Source organism: Pantherophis guttatus, chromosome 4 (assembly GCF_059756535.1).
Source record: "Pantherophis guttatus breed Tessera chromosome 4, ASM5975653v1, whole genome shotgun sequence".
In the NCBI taxonomy this organism is placed as follows: domain Eukaryota; kingdom Metazoa; phylum Chordata; class Lepidosauria; order Squamata; family Colubridae; genus Pantherophis; species Pantherophis guttatus.
In genome coordinates, this window is record NC_142066.1 from 31853020 (window position 1) to 31871246 (window position 18227).

The window sequence follows — 18227 nt, forward strand, 5'->3', positions numbered from 1 at the left end:
CCATTGCCCATTTTTGTCCAATTTTAAAACAACAGCCTACCTCCTATCCTTCTGTCAGCATTCATGCCCACACGAAGATGCAAACATGATTGCAATCTATGCCTTCCTCCTCTCCCCTCTCCCCTCCCTGTCTCCCCCTTCCATCCTCTCCCCTCCCCTCTTCTTCTCTCCTCCCCTCTCCCCTCCCCTCCTCTCTTCTTCTCCCCTCCCCTGCCCTCCCCTACTTTCTTCTCCCCTCCCCTGGCCTCTTCTCCCCTCCCCTCCTCTCCTCTCATTTTTTTTTTTTGCTTTTCTCCTTTCCTTTCTTTCCCCTATCCCCTTTCCCCTGCCTTTTTTTTTTTTTTTGCTCCCTGCTGAAGCATAGCACACAGTAACATATCCACTTTCTTTAGGAGGTGTCCTGCCCTTAACCTTTCCCCAGTGTTCTGTGCAACAGACAGTTTCATTTCACTCTATGCTTCAGAAAACAGCGGTCAGATGAAAAACATCTGCTCTTATTTTCTTCCTACAATGTATTTCTCCAAGTCGCACTGCCTATGCCCTTCAATCATCACTTTTCAAAAAGAAAAAGAAAAAAGAAAGAAATAGGCAAGGAACCCACAAGTCCTCCTCTCCCCCTTCACCACCCACCTCTTCTCCTTTGAAATCCCATGAACTCAGCAATTATTTAGCCAGTATCTCAAAGAAGTGTCAACTACTGTAATTAAAGTTATAGTCCTGAGCAATGTGGGCAAAATGATTGGTGAAGCTCTGTGGAAAAAAGCGTGTCGCTACTGCTGACAGCCATTGCTAGGACCCACCTACGGTTACAAGACAACAGCAAAGAAATGTTTTCTGATGATCAAACAGGAATTCATAGAACAAACAAAACTACTGTACTTATAGAAATACTGTTATGCATGGAAATCTGAGCAACCCAGTTTGACTTTTTATTTTTCTGTTGCCTCTTTCCCTGTCGCCTTCTGGATGATGCTCTTTTTGTACAAGAAATATATATGAAATATTTTTTTTCACATGCAGCTTAAGGCAGTAAATATATCTAATACTTGTCCCAAAGGTGCTTTTTCAAAAGGCAGCTGGTTTTTCCTTGAAGACGTTTCAGTTCTTCTGTAGAACCGAAGAAGCTTCTTAAATAAGAAGCAAAATGTCTTCAAGAAAAAACAAAGTCCAGTTACCTTTTGAAAAAGCACCTTTGGGACAACCATAACCTGATGGCTGAGAGTTTCCATAGACATATCTAATAATTCTTCTTCCTATTTTCCTCACAGCAACAACCCTGTAAGGTGCATTGGGTTGAGAGAGAGTAACTGGCCAGGGGTCACTGTACCAGTTTTCATGCCTAAAATGGGACTAGAACTCACAGTCCCCTGGTTTCTAGGCTAACATCTGAACCACTATTATCCAACAAGGATTGCATTGTAAGCAGGACGTTTATTAAAGGGAATAAATAAAAATAAATGCATCTCCTCCAACTATAATTTCAATTGCCAGATTGACTTTGACATAGCCATGTTCATCTGCATATATATTGCAGAATATATGCAAATAGAGTAGAATACAGGTAGTCCTTGACTCACAACCGGTCACTTAGCAACTGTTTAAAGTTATGATGGACCCCACCCAAAAGCTACTTAGGACCCAATTTTGAAGTTATGTCATTGTCCTCCTTCAATCACATGAATTGGTTGCTAAGTTCGATTTTACGATCTTTGTTAAGCGAATCACTGCAATGAAGTGAATCATTCGGTGTTAGGAAATGAGTATTACCTACCATGTTGGGTCGGCAATATATAAACCTTCAATATAGCTTTAAGACTGCTGTATTGTGTCGTACTGTGTCCTGATTGGTTAGCTCTGTAGTCAATCTCCTTAAGAGGGAGCTAGAAACATGGTTTGTTTCTCTTTGCTTTTCTTTGTTGTTGCTCTCTGATATCTCTGTATGCTACTGTTAGCATACTGTCTATGTTACTGTTTGCAAATCCAGAAGAACTGTTTATTGTGAATGACTACAATGACTGGTAAGAAGACTTTGTTATTGGATTATCCCTGGACTGTTGTTTTGCTATCTCCTGCTTTATATGTATATGACCTGGACTGTTTATTGGACTGTGCCTTACTATTTCCTGAAAGTAAACACAACTCAGTGTATCTGTGTGTTGACTGTGTTTTATTCGTACCTACTCTCAATCACTTTCATGTGCACACCCTTGCTATTCAAGGGTTACTCTGCGAATTCCTTAACAAGTAAGCAGATCTGGCTTCTCCTATTGAGTTTGATTGTGGAAAGCTGTCTGGGAAGACTGCAAATGGCGATCACATGACCATGGGACACTGCAACCCTCATAAATACATGCTGGTTGCCAACTGGCCAAATTTTGATCATGTGACCATGGGGATGCTATGAAGGTTGTACATGTGAGGATTGGTCATAAGTCATTTTTTTTCAGTGCCGTTCTAACGTCAAGCAGTCGTTAAATGAATGGTTGTACATCAAGGAGTACCTGTAAAGCACATTGGACTAGTGGTTAAGGCTCAAAACCAGGAGACTGAATTCTAGCCCTGGGTTAGGCATGAAAGTCAGCAGGATGACTTGGTTCCATTCAGGTTTTTTTCAGCTCAGTGTGCCTCTCAGTATTGTTGTAGGAAAAATAGGAGGAGGAACAATATTAGGTTTGCTGTCTTGAATTGTATATGGAAAAAAGGCAGGATAAAAATCTAAAGAATAAAAAATGCTACCAGAACAGGGACCCTGTTTAGGTGATCTCACAGCCTAATTTGTGCACAGGATAGGGGCACCTTTACTAAAAACCATAAAGGCAGATCTAAATGAAATAAGCAACATATTTATTTTGGAAAAGCAAAACAGAATATATGAATAACTTGGAGAAAACAAAGCTCAAAACCAGCACCCTAACTGGCCTGCTGGCTTTACTGTCAATACAAGATGTTTACACCAGGGTAAAAGGCTTAGACGTTACCGAAAGCTTTCTCCCTCTGGTGGGAGCTTCAGCTGATTACTAAAGGAGCCACAGCTTGTCTGCTCCTTGCTGAAAAAAAGCTGCTAAACTTTCCTGTAGTTTCTGCCATGTCTAAAAGGCTTCAAGAAGGATTGTTTCCAGTCTATGCTCTGATGGCTGAGGAGCCAGGCGGAGAGAGCTATAAAAGCAATGTGTTTTCTGAGGGAAATGTGTCTGGATTTTGTGGTCAGGATAAGGGTGGCATACCACCGTTCAGGGGGATCCAATGGTGAGGTCAATATGCTTCCATTTTCAGACAATAAAAACTTCTCTGTCTTGCAGCATCCAATTCATCTGATTCAGAGGTGATGTCTGACTGAAGCAAGTGAATGCTTCGAGCTGTTTCCAGCTGAGAGATGAGTCATCAGGAAAAGGGAAAGAAAGGAAAGTAACAACTCAACATAAAAATGCATAACTCATGGTCCTCCAGGTGCTGAACCCTGACATCCAAGAAGATCCAACAGCACAGAGAACAGTGAAGAATGCTGGGAAAGGTAGTTCTGAAAAATCAGGTGGACTATCTGGACCATATCCTTTTCAATGCTTTCCTTACCTAATACACTTGAAATATTTGGGGAACTCCAATTATCTCAGCTGTTAATTAACTTGGAGGGCATGCAGTTCAGGAAAGAGCAGTCTCCAGAATTGAACTTAACTTACAACCTAAAACAGTTTTGTCATCTTTATCAAGTAAACCAGACAAGAAACATGACAAGATGAGTTAATTCCACTTTTTTGCAAGGCTACATTAACAGAATCTTACATCCCATTAAGTTAGGAAGGATCTTTTCTGAGTTTGTTCCTCTGCTTATTATGCAGGCGTGGGCTTCTGTTTCCTTTATCTAATCATTTCCTAGCTATCTCTTCCCTTCTGCCAGGTCATTCCCACATACCACTACAAGGTTTGAACTGAACTGAAACCTACACACATGTATGTCCAAATCATTTGGAAATAACAGAGTATATTTTAGCATGGATAGTTTACACTCAAATGTGCACGCTGCATAATAGTTTAAATTTTGTATCCAAATTAATTACCATATTGCCATATTAATATCTATCACATTGCCATGAATAAATCTGCAGCAGATAATCAGAAATAAAATAATTAGAAAAATGCACAGATAAAGGTAAAGATCTAGGAACACTCTCCTCATCTGCAAACAATAGTGGGATAAAGTCATTGCAAAGTTTTCATTCAACCAGATATTGTTTTTTCAGCATAACACTACCAGGGTAAGGGGAAAAAATGCTCTACATTTCTATCATCCATCAAATTTTTGGAAATCTACAAGCCCTTTTCCTGAAGAATAAAAACATGTCTTCAGCTAATTTCAGCTAATTTTCATTTGGAATATTTGATACCAAAAATAAAACATTTAAATTGAAACCAGATGTTTTCCTTTTAAACCTAGGTGTCACAGGTAAGCTGATTGAAAGAAGACACAAGAGTTTGTTTTTATACACAACAGTGGCAGCAAGACTTTTATATGCACAGAGTTGGAAAGATACACAAATTCTCACACCTGAAGAGTGGATCATGAGACTAATGGAACTGGCACAGGTGGCAAAATTGACTACTTTGATGAAAGACAAAAGTTTTTCTAGGTTTGTTTCTACTAGGAGATCATGTTGAATGTCTTGGTTGAGTGAGATGAAAATGAAGTTTTGGTTTTAGAAAGTGATAATTAGATTTGTTATAACTATATAAATATTGGGAATTTTTATTATTACTAGATGTATATTTTTTAATGTTTATGTTTAAACAGAAAAAGTTATTTTTATATATCTAATTTTTGTGTTTTTATGATTATTTGGTTTGTATGTTGTTTATATGGTGTTTTTATTTTAATCTAGAGTAAGTAGTTATTTTGTTATATATTTGTATCTGTATTTTTTTTTGTATTGTATTGTATTGTAAGTCAAAAGTCAATTTTTGTACCTCTTTCCACCCTTTTTTCTTCTTTTTAACTTTTTTCCCTTTAATCCCTTTGTCTTTTTAAAACATTTTCATATTTGTTACTTTGTATTTTAATTGTCTTTGAAATTGGGTAAAGTTTGTTTTTTAAAAAACCAAATAAAGCATTGAATAAATAGCAACAATATAATCCAATAGCATCACATCAATTTCACCTCCATACAAACAACACAACAGTTCTTTGATGTCCCAGTGACAATTGTGAAGGTCTGTGGGAATCTGAGTTGTGAAATTCATCTAAGGTAGGAATCCTTTAAATAAGTGCTTCTTAACTTTAGGTACTCTAAGCAATCTGGACTTCAAATCCCAGAATTCTCTCACCAATATGCTAGGGAATTCTGGAAGCTGAAGTCCACATATCTTACCAAAGTTGAGAAACACTGCTTTAAGCATTGCAAGATTCTTTATTACCTATATTAATATTAATACATAGTAAGCAAATCATACAGGCAATAGAGGTTGCCATTTGTTAAAGTTATTGAACTAAAAATCGATTATACTGTATATCTCTGATCAGTTTTATTTGTGATTGCAAACTACAAGACACCAGTAAAAGCACTAAATGTTTTATTTCACATGACAAGAAGACATACAAGTGAATATTAGGACAGAAGATATGCTTAGACTCCATTCAAATGCAGCTGGGTTGGATGAATAATTCCATTTCCTATGAATGCATAGTATTTCATTTTAAAGCAAACATTTCTGTCTCTCACGGGTGCAAAAACAAACTATACATGTAATTCCCCAAGGAAAGATTAGAAATTTGACATGGAATTAGATTTCTATTGGACAGGAAGGAGAAAATGATTTTGGGATGCTTATTTAATTCCTTATCTTTTGATGCAAGTAATGGAATCAGAAAAAAATGAAGCATTAGATACACATTTGTTTGCATAAACTAATGAAGAATGTAGAACAGTATATTATTAGTATAGTAATAGTAGAAAACATGCCTAAAATAGAATGTAAGATGTGACACAAAGGCCACCTAATCCACTCCCTATTGTTGGAAGGTCACCAACTGAAAGCTATCCATTTGAACACAAAAGCATCAAGTAAGAAAAACCTTTGATTGTCAGTCAGAATAGTCAAAAATCTATGAAAGAGGAAAGTGAATTGACCCTGTTGTGAAAATATCTGGCCTTTTCCTTGAAATGCTCAGTTGGTTATTGATTTATTGTTATTTTTTTTTTAAAGAATGTCAAGTCCTTTAACTTAAATAAATGTAAGTAAAGTTATGAAGATGCAATTCAGCTTTCCTCAGAAACAAATGAGCTTTGTCTTTTAATCATTTGGCCAACAGGGCCCCAAACCATTGGAATAACAACTGATGGCTGATTAAATTGAAATTTACTATAAGACAATGAGAAAACATCAGACATATTAGGCATAAGCATACGAGGCTATTATTTTGACTTCAGCTGATCTTCTCTCATTATTCTTCCAGCCTGCCTCACAGCATTGTTTATATTATTTTATTTATTAAATGTATATGCCACCCATCTCAGTATCAAAAGCGATTCTGGATGGCTGTTTCTAGCTATCATCCCGGTGACCAACTAGAAAGGAAGCTAAAGAAAGTTGACATGACAATATTATTTGTACATGTTAGGAAGCTGCCATCAAACGTTGGGTTTGCTGCTCAGCAGCAGAGTGGGAGAAGTTCTCTGAGGTTCAGGCCTGAATCTTCCAACCCTCTCTGAAGATATTATGTAGGAGGTTGTACCAGGAAGCTTTTGCATACCAAGGTCATAACTCTTCCACTGAGCTATGCTCCCAGCTAAATGAACACAGCTGCCTAATGAACAATCTATTTCATTACTGACTTTTCTCAGGGGAAAAAGGACTTTTCCTGCTCTGCTGCAGAGATTTTTCTTAAAGGGTTAGGACTGAAACAAATACCACCCGTCCCATATGCAAAATCTCTAAACTTGTAAGCTCAGAGGATTTCAAATACATAAAATTATAAGGCTGGAAGGGACCTTGGAGATCTTCTAGTTTAAACCCCTGCCCAAGGCAAGAGTACTTATACAGGTGAGTCCTCGACTTACAACAGTACTTTTAATGACTATTCAAAGTTACAACTTCGAAGAGTGACTAATGACCATTTTTTCACACTTACAATCATTGCAGCATCTCCATGGACACATGATCAAAATTTGGATGCTTGGCAATTGGTTCATATTTATGACGGTTGCAGTGTGTTGGGATCATGTGACCATCTTTTGCGACCTGACAAGCAAGGTCAATGGGAAAGCCAGATTCACTTAACAAATGTTTTTCTTAGCAACCAAACTTTTGTGCTCAATTATGGTTGTAAGTTGAGGACTATCTGTAGCATACACAGCTGTGAGTTATCTGGCTTTTTTGACATTAGGGCTGTTATCCAGAAATCTGGCTTCTTATCTCCCTCTTTTCTAACCCCCTCCCCTTTTCTTTCTTTGTTATGCCTGAATTCTCTGATATTTAGTATAGGGAGAAAGACTCCATAGGATGAAATCCTATTATCTCTTACTTTGGAGTAAGATTCTACAGAATTACTTCTGAATTGGCACGTGTAGCATCAGGTTATGCATGAAACAAAAAGCAGAGGGTCAGGAAGAAAAAGTGGAAGAGAAGAAGACAAGTGAAGTCAGTGGCAGCTAATTTCTGGACTCAGCAATATATTAGGAACTATTAGGAGAAATTCCAGGTTGGAGTTTGGAAACATAATGGTTCATCACCATCATCATCATGTCTGGAAACCTGTTCTTGTGTTTTAAAAATGGAATTATTCCATGAAGTATGGTGAATGCAGACACCATGCATATACTGGTAAGAAAATAAATCCTTGCAGAGCTTCTCAAGGCCATGAAACAAATGATAGCTACTACTTTCTGACCACTCTGAGGGCAGTGGAATTTTCTGCTGCAGCTGTGATGTTTAATCTTTTCCATCAGAACCACATGAAGTTTGTTTAGAAACAGCTAAGCCAACTCGGTCATGATCTCGGTCAAAGACTGAGTAGTATCGTCGGAGGAAAACATCTCCCAGAATCCAGAGTGGTCCTGTGGGCTTTGGGATGTCGAGGATCATGAATCCACTGATGCAAGCAGTCACCTGTGCCTGTCTCACCTGTGGAAGAAAGGAGACACCTGAATGATGAGCTTATGAACCTCAGGGTTTCACATTTTCATCATTGCACGTCTTTCCCCTGAACATAACAAGAGCTGCTGCTGATCCATGACAGCTGAAGAACAGAGAATCCTTATTTCCTCCTAACATAATATGGGTTACTCTGTCTGACAGGAACTTCTCAATTTCTTGCACCATTTTTTAATCAAAGATGTCAACAACTGAACTTTCAACTTTTTGGGCAGATGGCTGCATCTAGCGAGGCTCCAATGACAAACTTTGGCCCCATGATTGGGGTCCAACCCTACTGGAGGGTGCCAGACTGGGGAAGTTGTGCTGGAGTAAATATTTATTGGAAACATGTATGTATTTAGTTTAGTTTATTGTTGTTGTACCTCGTACAACGAAATAAAATGCCATCTTATAACTGTAAAAATAAAACAAAAACACACATCCTTCACATTCTATATAATTGAATTGAAAACCCGATATTGCATTAGCATTGCACTATACCTTAGAATTCAGTATAGTTACTGCCCTGGGATAGAAGCTGTTTTTCAGCCTATTTGTCCTTGTTTTCATTATCCTGTACCATCTGCCAGCTGGTAATAGTTCAAAAAAAGGGTGCCCATGATGAGATGGATCTTTACGAATGTTTTGAACTTTCTTAAGGCAGCGGGAGCTATAAAGCTCTTCCAAAGAAGGGAGAGGGCAACCAATGATCCTCTGGGCAATGATGTTAACCCTCTGGAGTGCTGTCCTATCTGCCACTGTGTACTAAAGCGTACATTGTGCTTGGTAAAGCATATACAACAGTGGTGGGTTTCAAATCCCATCGCTATCAATTCGCTCATGGATGCACACATGCTCATGCGCACGTGTGATGCTTCTGTGCATGCGCAGAGACATCCGGGTGGGTGGGCGGAGTCTCCCACCGCCGCTAGTGGTTCGCCCGATTCGGGGCAAATCGGTAACAACCCACCATTGGTACACAGGTGCAGTAAAATACTCTCTATGGTGCAGCTGTAGAAGGTCAGCAGTTTTTCATTCAGTTGTTGTTTCCTGAGAAGTTTCAGGTAGTCTAATCTCTGCTGGGCCCTTTTGATCAGTGCTGCAATGTGAGTGCCCCAGGTCAGGTCCTCTTTTATGATGACACTCAGAAACTTAAAACTGGCCACTTGCTCCACTCGGTCTCCATTGATAAGCAAGGGCTGGATGTCTGATCTACTCCTTCTATAGTCCACTATAGAAACTATAGACCAAAGCTCTTTGGTCTTATTAGTGTTAAGGACCAAGTTATTGTCTCCATACCATGAAAGCAACTGGTTCACCTCAATCAAATGTATACTTGATTCTCAGTTCTTCATTGTATATGCTGGTCAACAACAACAACAACAATAAAACTGCATACTATTGAAAGTCTCCTTTGCCCGCCCCCCCAAGTAACCGCCCCCCCAAGTAAATAAAGTTTTCCCAGGATGATCCAGTGATATTTTGTTATTTTAATTTAGACTCTGAATTGGAAGGATTTACAAAAAACGTGATCTGTTTATGAGCACTTGTTCATATTATTAAGTAATTAAATCAAAGTAACTTCAAATTTTGTCACCAAAATTTGATGGAATTATTTTCCGTTTTGTTTTATATTTTATACTAGCTGTACCCGGCCACGCGTTGCTGTGGCCCAGTCTGGTGCTTCCGCTGGGCTAAAAGAGCGAGGCTGAAGTTCCAAACTCTCCACAAACATTTGGTGGGCGTGGCCAACTCGACGTCACTCACTTTCATCAGTCACATGACAGCCCCCGAGCGACACCTACCCAGCTGGTAATTAGGGCAGAGAACCAGTTTTTTTAAAAAAATTTGATTTATATGCTGCCCTTCTCCGGAGACTCAGGGAGGCTTACAATGCGCTAAGCAATAGCCTTCATTCTTTTGTATATTTATACAAAGTCAGCTTATTGCCCCCACAAACTGGGTCCTCAATTTACCTACCTTAGAAAGGATGGAAGGCTGAGTCAACCTTGAGCCTTGGCGAGATTCGAATCTGCAGTAATTGCAGGCAGCCGGTCTTAATAACAGGGTGCCTTAGACACTGTACTACCAAGGCTCTTCTTGGAAGTTGCTAAAAAACAATGGGAACCACAAAATCCTCCCTTTCTGTCTCCCCCTGTCACTTTGTATCTCTCTATGTCTCTCTCTCCCCCCTCTGTATCTCTCTATGTGTCTCTCTCTCCCCCTCTCTCTGTATCTCTCTGTCTCTCTCTCCCCCTCTCTCTGTATCTCTCTTTGTCTCTCTCTCCCTCCTCTGTATCTCTCTATGTGTCTCTCTCTCCCCCTCTCTCTGTATCTCTGTCTCTCTCTCCATCCCTCTGTATCTCTATGTCTCTCTCTCTCCCCCCTCTGTATCTCTCTCTGTGTCTCTCTCTCCCCTTCTCTTTGTATCTCTATGTCTCTCTCTCCCCCCTCTCTCTGTATCTCTCTCTGTCTCTCTCTCTCCCACCCTCTCTCTCTGTATCTCTGTATGTATCTCTCTCTCTCCCCCCCATCTCTCTGTATTTTTCTATGTCTCTCTCCCTCTCTCTCTGTTTATCTCTGTCTCTGGCCCGGCCTTTTCTGCATCCCCCGCCATCGCCCTTTTCAGGCCAGGCCTTCGCAGCTCTCTGCACCACAGCAGAAACTCAGGGGCCCCCTCCGTCCTCCCTACACAGATGTTCTCTGGGGGCTTAACGGGGAGACGCATAGCAGGGAAGGGAAGAGAGGGAGGGAGGGGGTGCAGTGGGGGTTCGAGGCTGGTTTGGGGCTTCCCGCCCGAAGGAAGAAAGCAGCAAAGCCAGGAGCCACGCACACCCCACTGGACCGCTGCTGCGCAGTTCTCCCCCGCCTGCCAAGGGCAGGGGAATGATTAAATCCCCCGCTCTTCCAGGCAAAACGAAGGAGGGCCGGCCATCTTCCCTCCTGCCCGTATCTGCCCCCGAAGCCTCCCCGGAGCCCCTTTTCTGCCAGAGGCTGAAATTTTTCGTGTAGGCTCCGTGAACTGCTAGAACAGGGAATCAAAAGTAGCATTGGTCAAAGGTGACCCCGAGGCTCCAGTTGCCTCCATCTCCTGCTCACCAACTGGTTTCGCATAGCGCCGGTTAGTGGCTGGTCTTTCTGACCTCGGGGCCAATGGTAGGGCTGGGCCAGGCATGATTTGGGCCAGGCGAGGGACGGGGGGTTCCTGCTCGGCGGACCTAGGCAGCCTCGTTGCCAGGTGTTCTTTGGAGGGAGCCCCGAGAGCAGCTGGCGAGGGGGATGGGCAGCAGTGGCGGGCGAGGCTAGTTCGTGGGGTGGCTGGGGGAAGTTAGAGCCAGGCTCGAGCAGGCCCCGCCTGGCTGTGAGGACTTTCCGGTGGGGAGCCAGCTGCCTACCTGCTGAGCCTGGTGGCAGGATATTGCTCTCGGGCGACTCTGCCTTCCAAATACGCAATTTCTTGGAAGCAATATGGAGAGTCTAAATATAAGGAGCAGAAATCTGTTGAGCATAATCAGGGCTGGGAGGCTGCCATGTTGGTTTTATGTCCAGCAGATGGCGCTATTTTTCAATGCTTGTCAATGTCTTTCAATGTTTTCCAATGTTTTTCATGTTTTTACCTATCACAGGTGTGACATGTATATAATATAAGTATATAAAAACATACCTGTAGTTGAATGCAACATTATGTCAAAATTTGAAAGCAATCGGTGAAGAGCTTTCGGAGATGTGCGGTTAGGTACAAACGGACATTTACATTTTTATTTATATAGATCATTAAACCTCCCCAATTTTTTTTAAAAAGGGCCAAGTTGGGTGAGTGGGTGGAAATAATGACATTATCATGTTGTATCCTCTGGTTTCATTTATTTTTTTAATTTGTAAAATGAAGTATGGTCTCCGGAGGAACAAATTCTTTGCCCTTGATTTTATAGGACCTTCCTTTAAATATTCATTATATTATGAGGAGATCAGGATTCCACTGATTTGAGATTTCCACAGGATGCAGTTCAGGGGTGGGTTCTATTTACCTTTACTACCGGTTTGCAACAGGGCTGCGAACGCATGCGCAGAAGCATTCTGATGATGTTGGGGTCGGTGGGTGGAGCCTCCCACCGGTTTTACTACCAGTTCTATAGAACCGGTGCAAACCGGGGGCAACCCACCATAGGTGCAGTTGAAAAAATCAAGATGGAGTTGTGACAGTGTGATTGATTTTATATGCATTGGCCACCATCTTGACATTTTTCTTCACACTTTGTGGATATCTTTGGTTCAAAATATGCTCAGCCAATACTGTTGTATTTGGGGACTTCTTTTTTGAGTAGGATCTTAACCTTTTGCCCTGGCCATGATCTGGTTCCATCACCAAGACGTTCTAATCCAGGGAACTGCATCACAATTTCAATTTTAAAATCTTGGGAAAATTCTTCACTGACTGGAGGCTAACTTCTAAATAAATAATAAATTTCAGTGTAAGTTGAATTAAACCTCGCACTGGAAGCAGAAAAATGAACCCAAGAAAACATGGTTTTCTGGCTGTGTATTAAGAGTCCCGTCCCCCACCTACCCCGTTTTCTCATGTGGATTTCATTGGTTTATCTTACCTGAAGAGTATATTCTTTGGGGGTCAGGGTGTAGGGTCTGCCATCCAGATGAAAAGTGATACTGGGCATCTCAGGTATTTTCTGGCAATCTATTATGTACTGGAGAAGGAAAGGGAGACAGGCATGAAGAAGAAGAAAAGGTTTCATATCACTCTCATGCTTATAACAAAAGTGCTGGGGTTTTTTTCTCTTCTCCTGAGTCAATCGCTTTCTGATTCTCATTACACTCGCTGCCTGAGACAGGTGGAAAAAACTGTCACTGTTGAACATGACAATCTTGTTTCTTGGTTCTTCTCTTCCCTGTCAAGTCCAGCAAAATTCAGCAGGTGACATAATGCCATCGTGCAGTGACTATGCTGCTGGCAGGAGAAGGAACATCAAAAAACAATGACTTCAGGCCACCGAGTCCATTTCAATACCTCTTCTAGACCTCTTTGCAACCTCAAGGAAATTCCTTTGAAAGGGAATCCTGCATGGTGTCTTGTCCACAATGAGTGTTTTTGTCGGAAATTGGAAGCACACGGCAGATTCCAGCAAAAAAGTCATAAATCACAGTCATGTGACCTTGGGCTGCTATAAATGCATGTCTGTTACCAAGTACCTGAAATGCAATCATATGACTGCAGAAGAGATGGGTGGCTATCAGAATTTCGAATCCAGGTCGTAAGTATCCTGTACCATCATAATTGTGAACAGTCGCTAAGCGACCCTTCATAAGCGGAGGACTATCTGTATAGAGCAGAGATGGCGAACCTATGGCACGCATGCCACAGGTGGCATGCAGCACCCTCTCTTTGGGCATGTGAGCCGTCGCCCTGTTTAGCTCTGCCAAACATGTGCACACACTTCCTGCTGTCCAGCTGATCATTGGGTCTCTGCCGCACATGCATGGGAGGTGGGGGGCTGTGGGGGGCTGTGTGCGCATGTGCAGGGCGCATGCGGGGGGTGCACATGCACAGGGGCTGCATGCACAACCACACATACATTGCATTTTGGGGGTTTGGGCATGCGCATGCACATTTGCACACATGTGCACGGACACACGCTTCGGGCACTTGGTCCAGAAAAGGTTAGCAGTCATTGGTATAGAGCAGTGTTTCCCAAACTTGGCTATTTTAAGATACATGGACTTCAATTCCCAGAATTCCCCAACCAGTATGCCTGGTTGAGGAATTCTGGGAGTTGAAGTCCATACATCTTCAAAGGGTCAAGTTTGGGAAACACTGGTATAGAGTCTATGAAGTCCCATTTCAATATTTTTTTCCAATATTTTTTCTATGTCTGCAATCACAAACCTCCTCCGTCACTTCATCTTGAAGAGTGGAAAGTTTTAGCTTTGCAAGCCTTCCACTCAAAGCTTTAGTACTGAAAATAGAAACAAGCAGTGCTATATGGATGGTATCAGAGCTCCATGGGGGAGAGGAAGGAAGACCTTGGTACTTCACTGCTTTGAATTGGACAGTCGAACTGGACAACCACTTAAACATGAGCCAGTAGTTTGCAGCGGCAGCCAAAAAAGCTAATACAATCCTTGGTTGTATTAACAGAGGCATAGAATCAAAATCACGCGATGTATTAGTACTGCTTTGTAGAGCCTTAGTAAGGCCACACCTGGAGTACTGCACCCAGTTTTGGTCTCCACATTACAAAAAAAATGTTGAGATTTTGAAAAAAGTTGAGAGAAGAGCAACTAAGATGTTTAAAGGCCTGGATACTAAAACATATGAAAAACAGTTGCAGGATTTGAGTTTGACTAGTCTAGAGAAAAGGACTAGAGGGGACATGATAGCAGTATTCCAATATTTGAGAGACTACTACAAAGAGGAGGTGGGTCAACTTATTTTCCAAAGCACCAGAAGGCAAGGCAAGAAACAATGGATGGAAACTAATCAAGGTGAGAAGCAACCTGGAATTAAGAAGAAACACTTAAGGCAATTAACCAGTGGAACAGCTTGCCATCAGAAATTGTGGATGCTTCATCACTGGAGGTTTTTAAGAAGGGACTAAGAAGAAGGCAGCCATTTGTTTGAAATGTATAGAGTCTCCTCCTTGAGTTGGAGATTGGACTAGAAGACCTCCAAGGGCCCTTCCAAGTTTATTCTGAATTGAATTGAATTGTACTGAAATGGTACAATGTATTTTGACATGAAAATTATGTCCTGGTACTCATTGTTTGTTGGGTACTCAGTGCACAAACTAGAACTTATCAGTGACAGCTGCTTTGTGACTCACTATATTATTCCTTATGGGAAAATTTATTTGATACGCATCGTTTTTGATACTCATCACGCCTCCTGGAACTAATTAACGATGAGTACCAAGGTACCACTGTAGAAGGAAGGAGACAGTGAATACCTTCCCCGCCCCCAGGATTCGTATCAGTACCACTTTAAGGGTTATCGTTTGACTGCTATTAGACTGCACAGATGCATTTGCAGACCCGCTAAGCTTGAATAAAAGATGAGTTTGGCCTCAGCCCCTGAAAATGGGACTTGCTCTGATTGTTCCATTCTGTACATGTTTCGTGTTTGTTCTAGAATGAAGAGGAATGTCAGTCTGCCATTGGCAGGTCTGCTATAGAGCAAAATGCGAAGTCTGCGATGGGTAAATGTGCTACTCTTGGGCCTCATTATCTCAAGCACTTTCTGGGGTGGGAGGAGCTTTCCATCCATCTGACTTTTATTTTTTAAAATATTCTTTTAATGAAATTATATAAACCAGCAGCAGATGTACTGTGAAGAAAAAACACTTGCCTCTAGCATAGTGTTTCTCAATCATGGCAACTTTAAGATGTGTGGATGTTTGCTGGCTGGGGAATTTTGGGAGATGAAGTCCACATGTCTTAATATTGCTAAGGTTGAGATACACCACTAGCATCATCATGATTTCCAAGAATCCTTTTGGGTAGTAGTTGGGGCATTGTTTGCCAGTATACTGTTTAAAAATGAGCTGTGAAATTGGGTTTTGGAACCCTAAAAATGGTGGCAGGAGGGAAGCCTTCTGCAATATGCCATTTAGGGAATAGCCAAGATGCAGCAACTATTTTGAGAGATTGCCCATATGTACTTATTGGCCCCCAAAAGCTGCCTGCTAAAATAATGAAATCAAGGCTAAGGTTATCAGATCTGAGTTACAATACTTTGAAAGGTCGTCAGGTGACAGCAAATTGTTGGTGCTTGGGAAACTCACTTGCTGCTGTCTAGTGGTCACCTGGGTATTTGCAGCTCAGATGTGGTCATTCTAGGATGCGTCCTCAAAGGAACATCTCTTCCTTACCTGTCCACCAAAAGCATGCTGAGCACCAATAGCTTCATGCAGAGCCTTTATGTCCGCGCTTGGCCCCGTAATGAGAGAGGTCCCGGTGTCCACAATGCCTTGGCAACTGTCCTTGCAGAGAATGGATGAATTGGTAGTTTCAAACAGGTTCCATGGCCAACATGTATTATTCTCCTTGCGTTGTTTCTCTATGGTTATCCTAAACAGAGTGTTTGGAAAAGGACAGGGATTTGAAACTTGGTTTAGATTGGGGGAGACAGCTCAGTGGGAGGTGAGAGAAAGTGCCAGAACATTAGAGGCAGGGAGGCTATCCAGTTTGAAGCATTTGCACCCAGCAGCTTCTTCCAGGTCTCTTGCCATAGCAGAGGACATGGAGGAACAAATAATCTTTGACCCGATTGGGATTGGTTGTTATGTGAATTGCACCTCATTTTATGGCCTTTTGCTACAGTCATTAAGCGAATCTCTGTGGTTGCTAAGTAATATTGACTTTGTCAGAAGCCCCCTGGAAAGGTCACAAATGGCAACTCCAGAATGTAGCAACCTTTGTAAATACATGATGGTTGCAAAGTGCTCTTATTCTGATCGTGTGTAACCATTGTAAATGTGAGGACCAGGTGCACATCACTTTTTTCAGTGTCATAACTTTGCATGGTTGTTAAATGAATGGTCATAGTTCTTGGAGCATCTGTATCTGGACTGTGCCACTTTTAGAGTCTGGTGGGAACATTGTCTGACCGTCTGCTGCTTTATTCCAAAACCAACCACTACTTTCATCTTGCGTACCAGTGATGAAATCCAAATTTCTTTACTACCGGTTCTGTGGGCATGGCTTGGTGGGCATGGTGTGGCTTGGTGGGCGTGGCAGGGGAAGGATATTGCAAAATCTCCATTCCCTCCTCACTCTGGAGCCAGCCAGAGGTGGTATTTGCCAGTTCTCCAAACTACTCAAAATTTCCGCTACCGGTTCTCCAGAACCTGTCAGAACCTGCTGGATTTCACCCCTGCTGCATACATCTATGTGTTAGGGAAGAGGATGTAGCCTCAGCTTCTTGTTGAGGTGGTAAATTTTTATGCCCTGGAATCACATTGGATTAGCCCTCAGATAAATTCAAATGCAAACTGACCACATTTATCTGTAGTTTGAGAAGGCATTAATAGAATCATGGCCTTTTAAAGCCTGGAGCTGGGTCATTGCAAGCTGACCTTTTTTTAATTTAAAATTTGATTGTTCAAATTAAGTGATTAACGTAAACATAGAGTGAGCCAGCCAAGAAAGATCAGTGGCAGCAATTTTCTTTCATTAATATCATTAATATTTGGGGAGAAGGAACAGAGGACAGGAGGACTGGCAGTTGCCTTGGAGAGACAAAATAACTGTGCCCAATGTAGACTAGATGATTGACATCCCTGGTCTCTTGTTAGAAAGGATGATTTTGGAAGAAAAAAGTATATTGAGTGAGGTGTAACAGGGAAAGTGAAAGAGAGTCTGTCTTTTCTACATATGGGCTATAAAAGAGTCAGTTTCATCCAGTGGTTAAGGCACCAGGCTAGAAAACAGGAGACTGAGTTCTAGTCTCATCTTAGGCATGAAAACTGGCAGGGTGACTGAGACAGTGACTTTCCCTTTCAATCCAACACACCTCACAGGGTTGTTGTTGACAAAATAGGAGGAAGAAGAAGCATTATGCATATTGCCTTAAGTTACTTTTAATGTAATAAAGGTGGGATAAAAATCTAATAAATAATGGTTTCTACACAGAATTCCCAATGAATCTCTTATACATCTACTACAGACAAAATAGGGTTTGTGCTAAGGCAAGATGTACAATCCTGGCTAAAATTTTTATCTTTCATACATCATCTTGACATTTTCACCCAACCTTGGTGTCCTTCAGGAAGATGAAATATGTTACCCAGAATTCTAGGCAGCGGCTATACTGATAGAAGGTTTATGGAATTCTGTCCATACATCTGAGGGACAGTTATGCTGGGGAAAGCTGCTCTATCTAGTCTGTCTTTTTCTATGCTGTCATTATCAATCTGGAGCTTTCCAGGTGTATTAGACTACAATATCCATCGGCCCAGATTGGCCATGCAGTCCACACTAGGTTGGAGAAAACTGTATTTAGTGATCAGAGAAGAAAGCTGGAGGGGACTGCTTGTTTCTTTCTGATGCCTTTAAGCTCTTGCAGGAATATCACGCAGGACAAGAAAAGGAAA

The 18227-nt window shown here is 41.5% G+C and overlaps 1 protein-coding gene and 1 long non-coding RNA gene across 4 annotated transcripts in view; one reads left to right on the forward strand and one right to left on the reverse strand.

Moving 5' to 3' along the window:
- The window catches only part of LOC117669134 (uncharacterized), a 64989-nt gene extending 59867 nt beyond the window's left edge, over nucleotides 1–5122 (forward strand). For both annotated transcript variants that reach the window (XR_015734205.1, XR_004592378.3), the window contains exons 2-3: nucleotides 3300–3511; nucleotides 4433–5122. This is a non-coding gene — a long non-coding RNA (uncharacterized LOC117669134). The remainder of the gene's footprint in view (nucleotides 1–3299; nucleotides 3512–4432) is intronic.
- Nucleotides 5123–5545: 423 nt separating this feature from the next.
- Nucleotides 5546–18227, reverse strand: part of LOC117669135 (cathepsin D) — a 37460-nt gene continuing 24778 nt past the window's right edge. For both annotated transcript variants that reach the window (XM_034423329.3, XM_034423330.3), the window contains exons 7-9: nucleotides 16005–16203; nucleotides 12729–12827; nucleotides 5546–8112 (exon numbers count right to left, since the gene is read on the reverse strand). In XM_034423329.3, coding sequence (XP_034279220.1) covers nucleotides 7921–8112; nucleotides 12729–12827; nucleotides 16005–16203 — 490 coding nt within the window. In that variant the 3' untranslated portion in view covers nucleotides 5546–7920. The remainder of the gene's footprint in view (nucleotides 8113–12728; nucleotides 12828–16004; nucleotides 16204–18227) is intronic.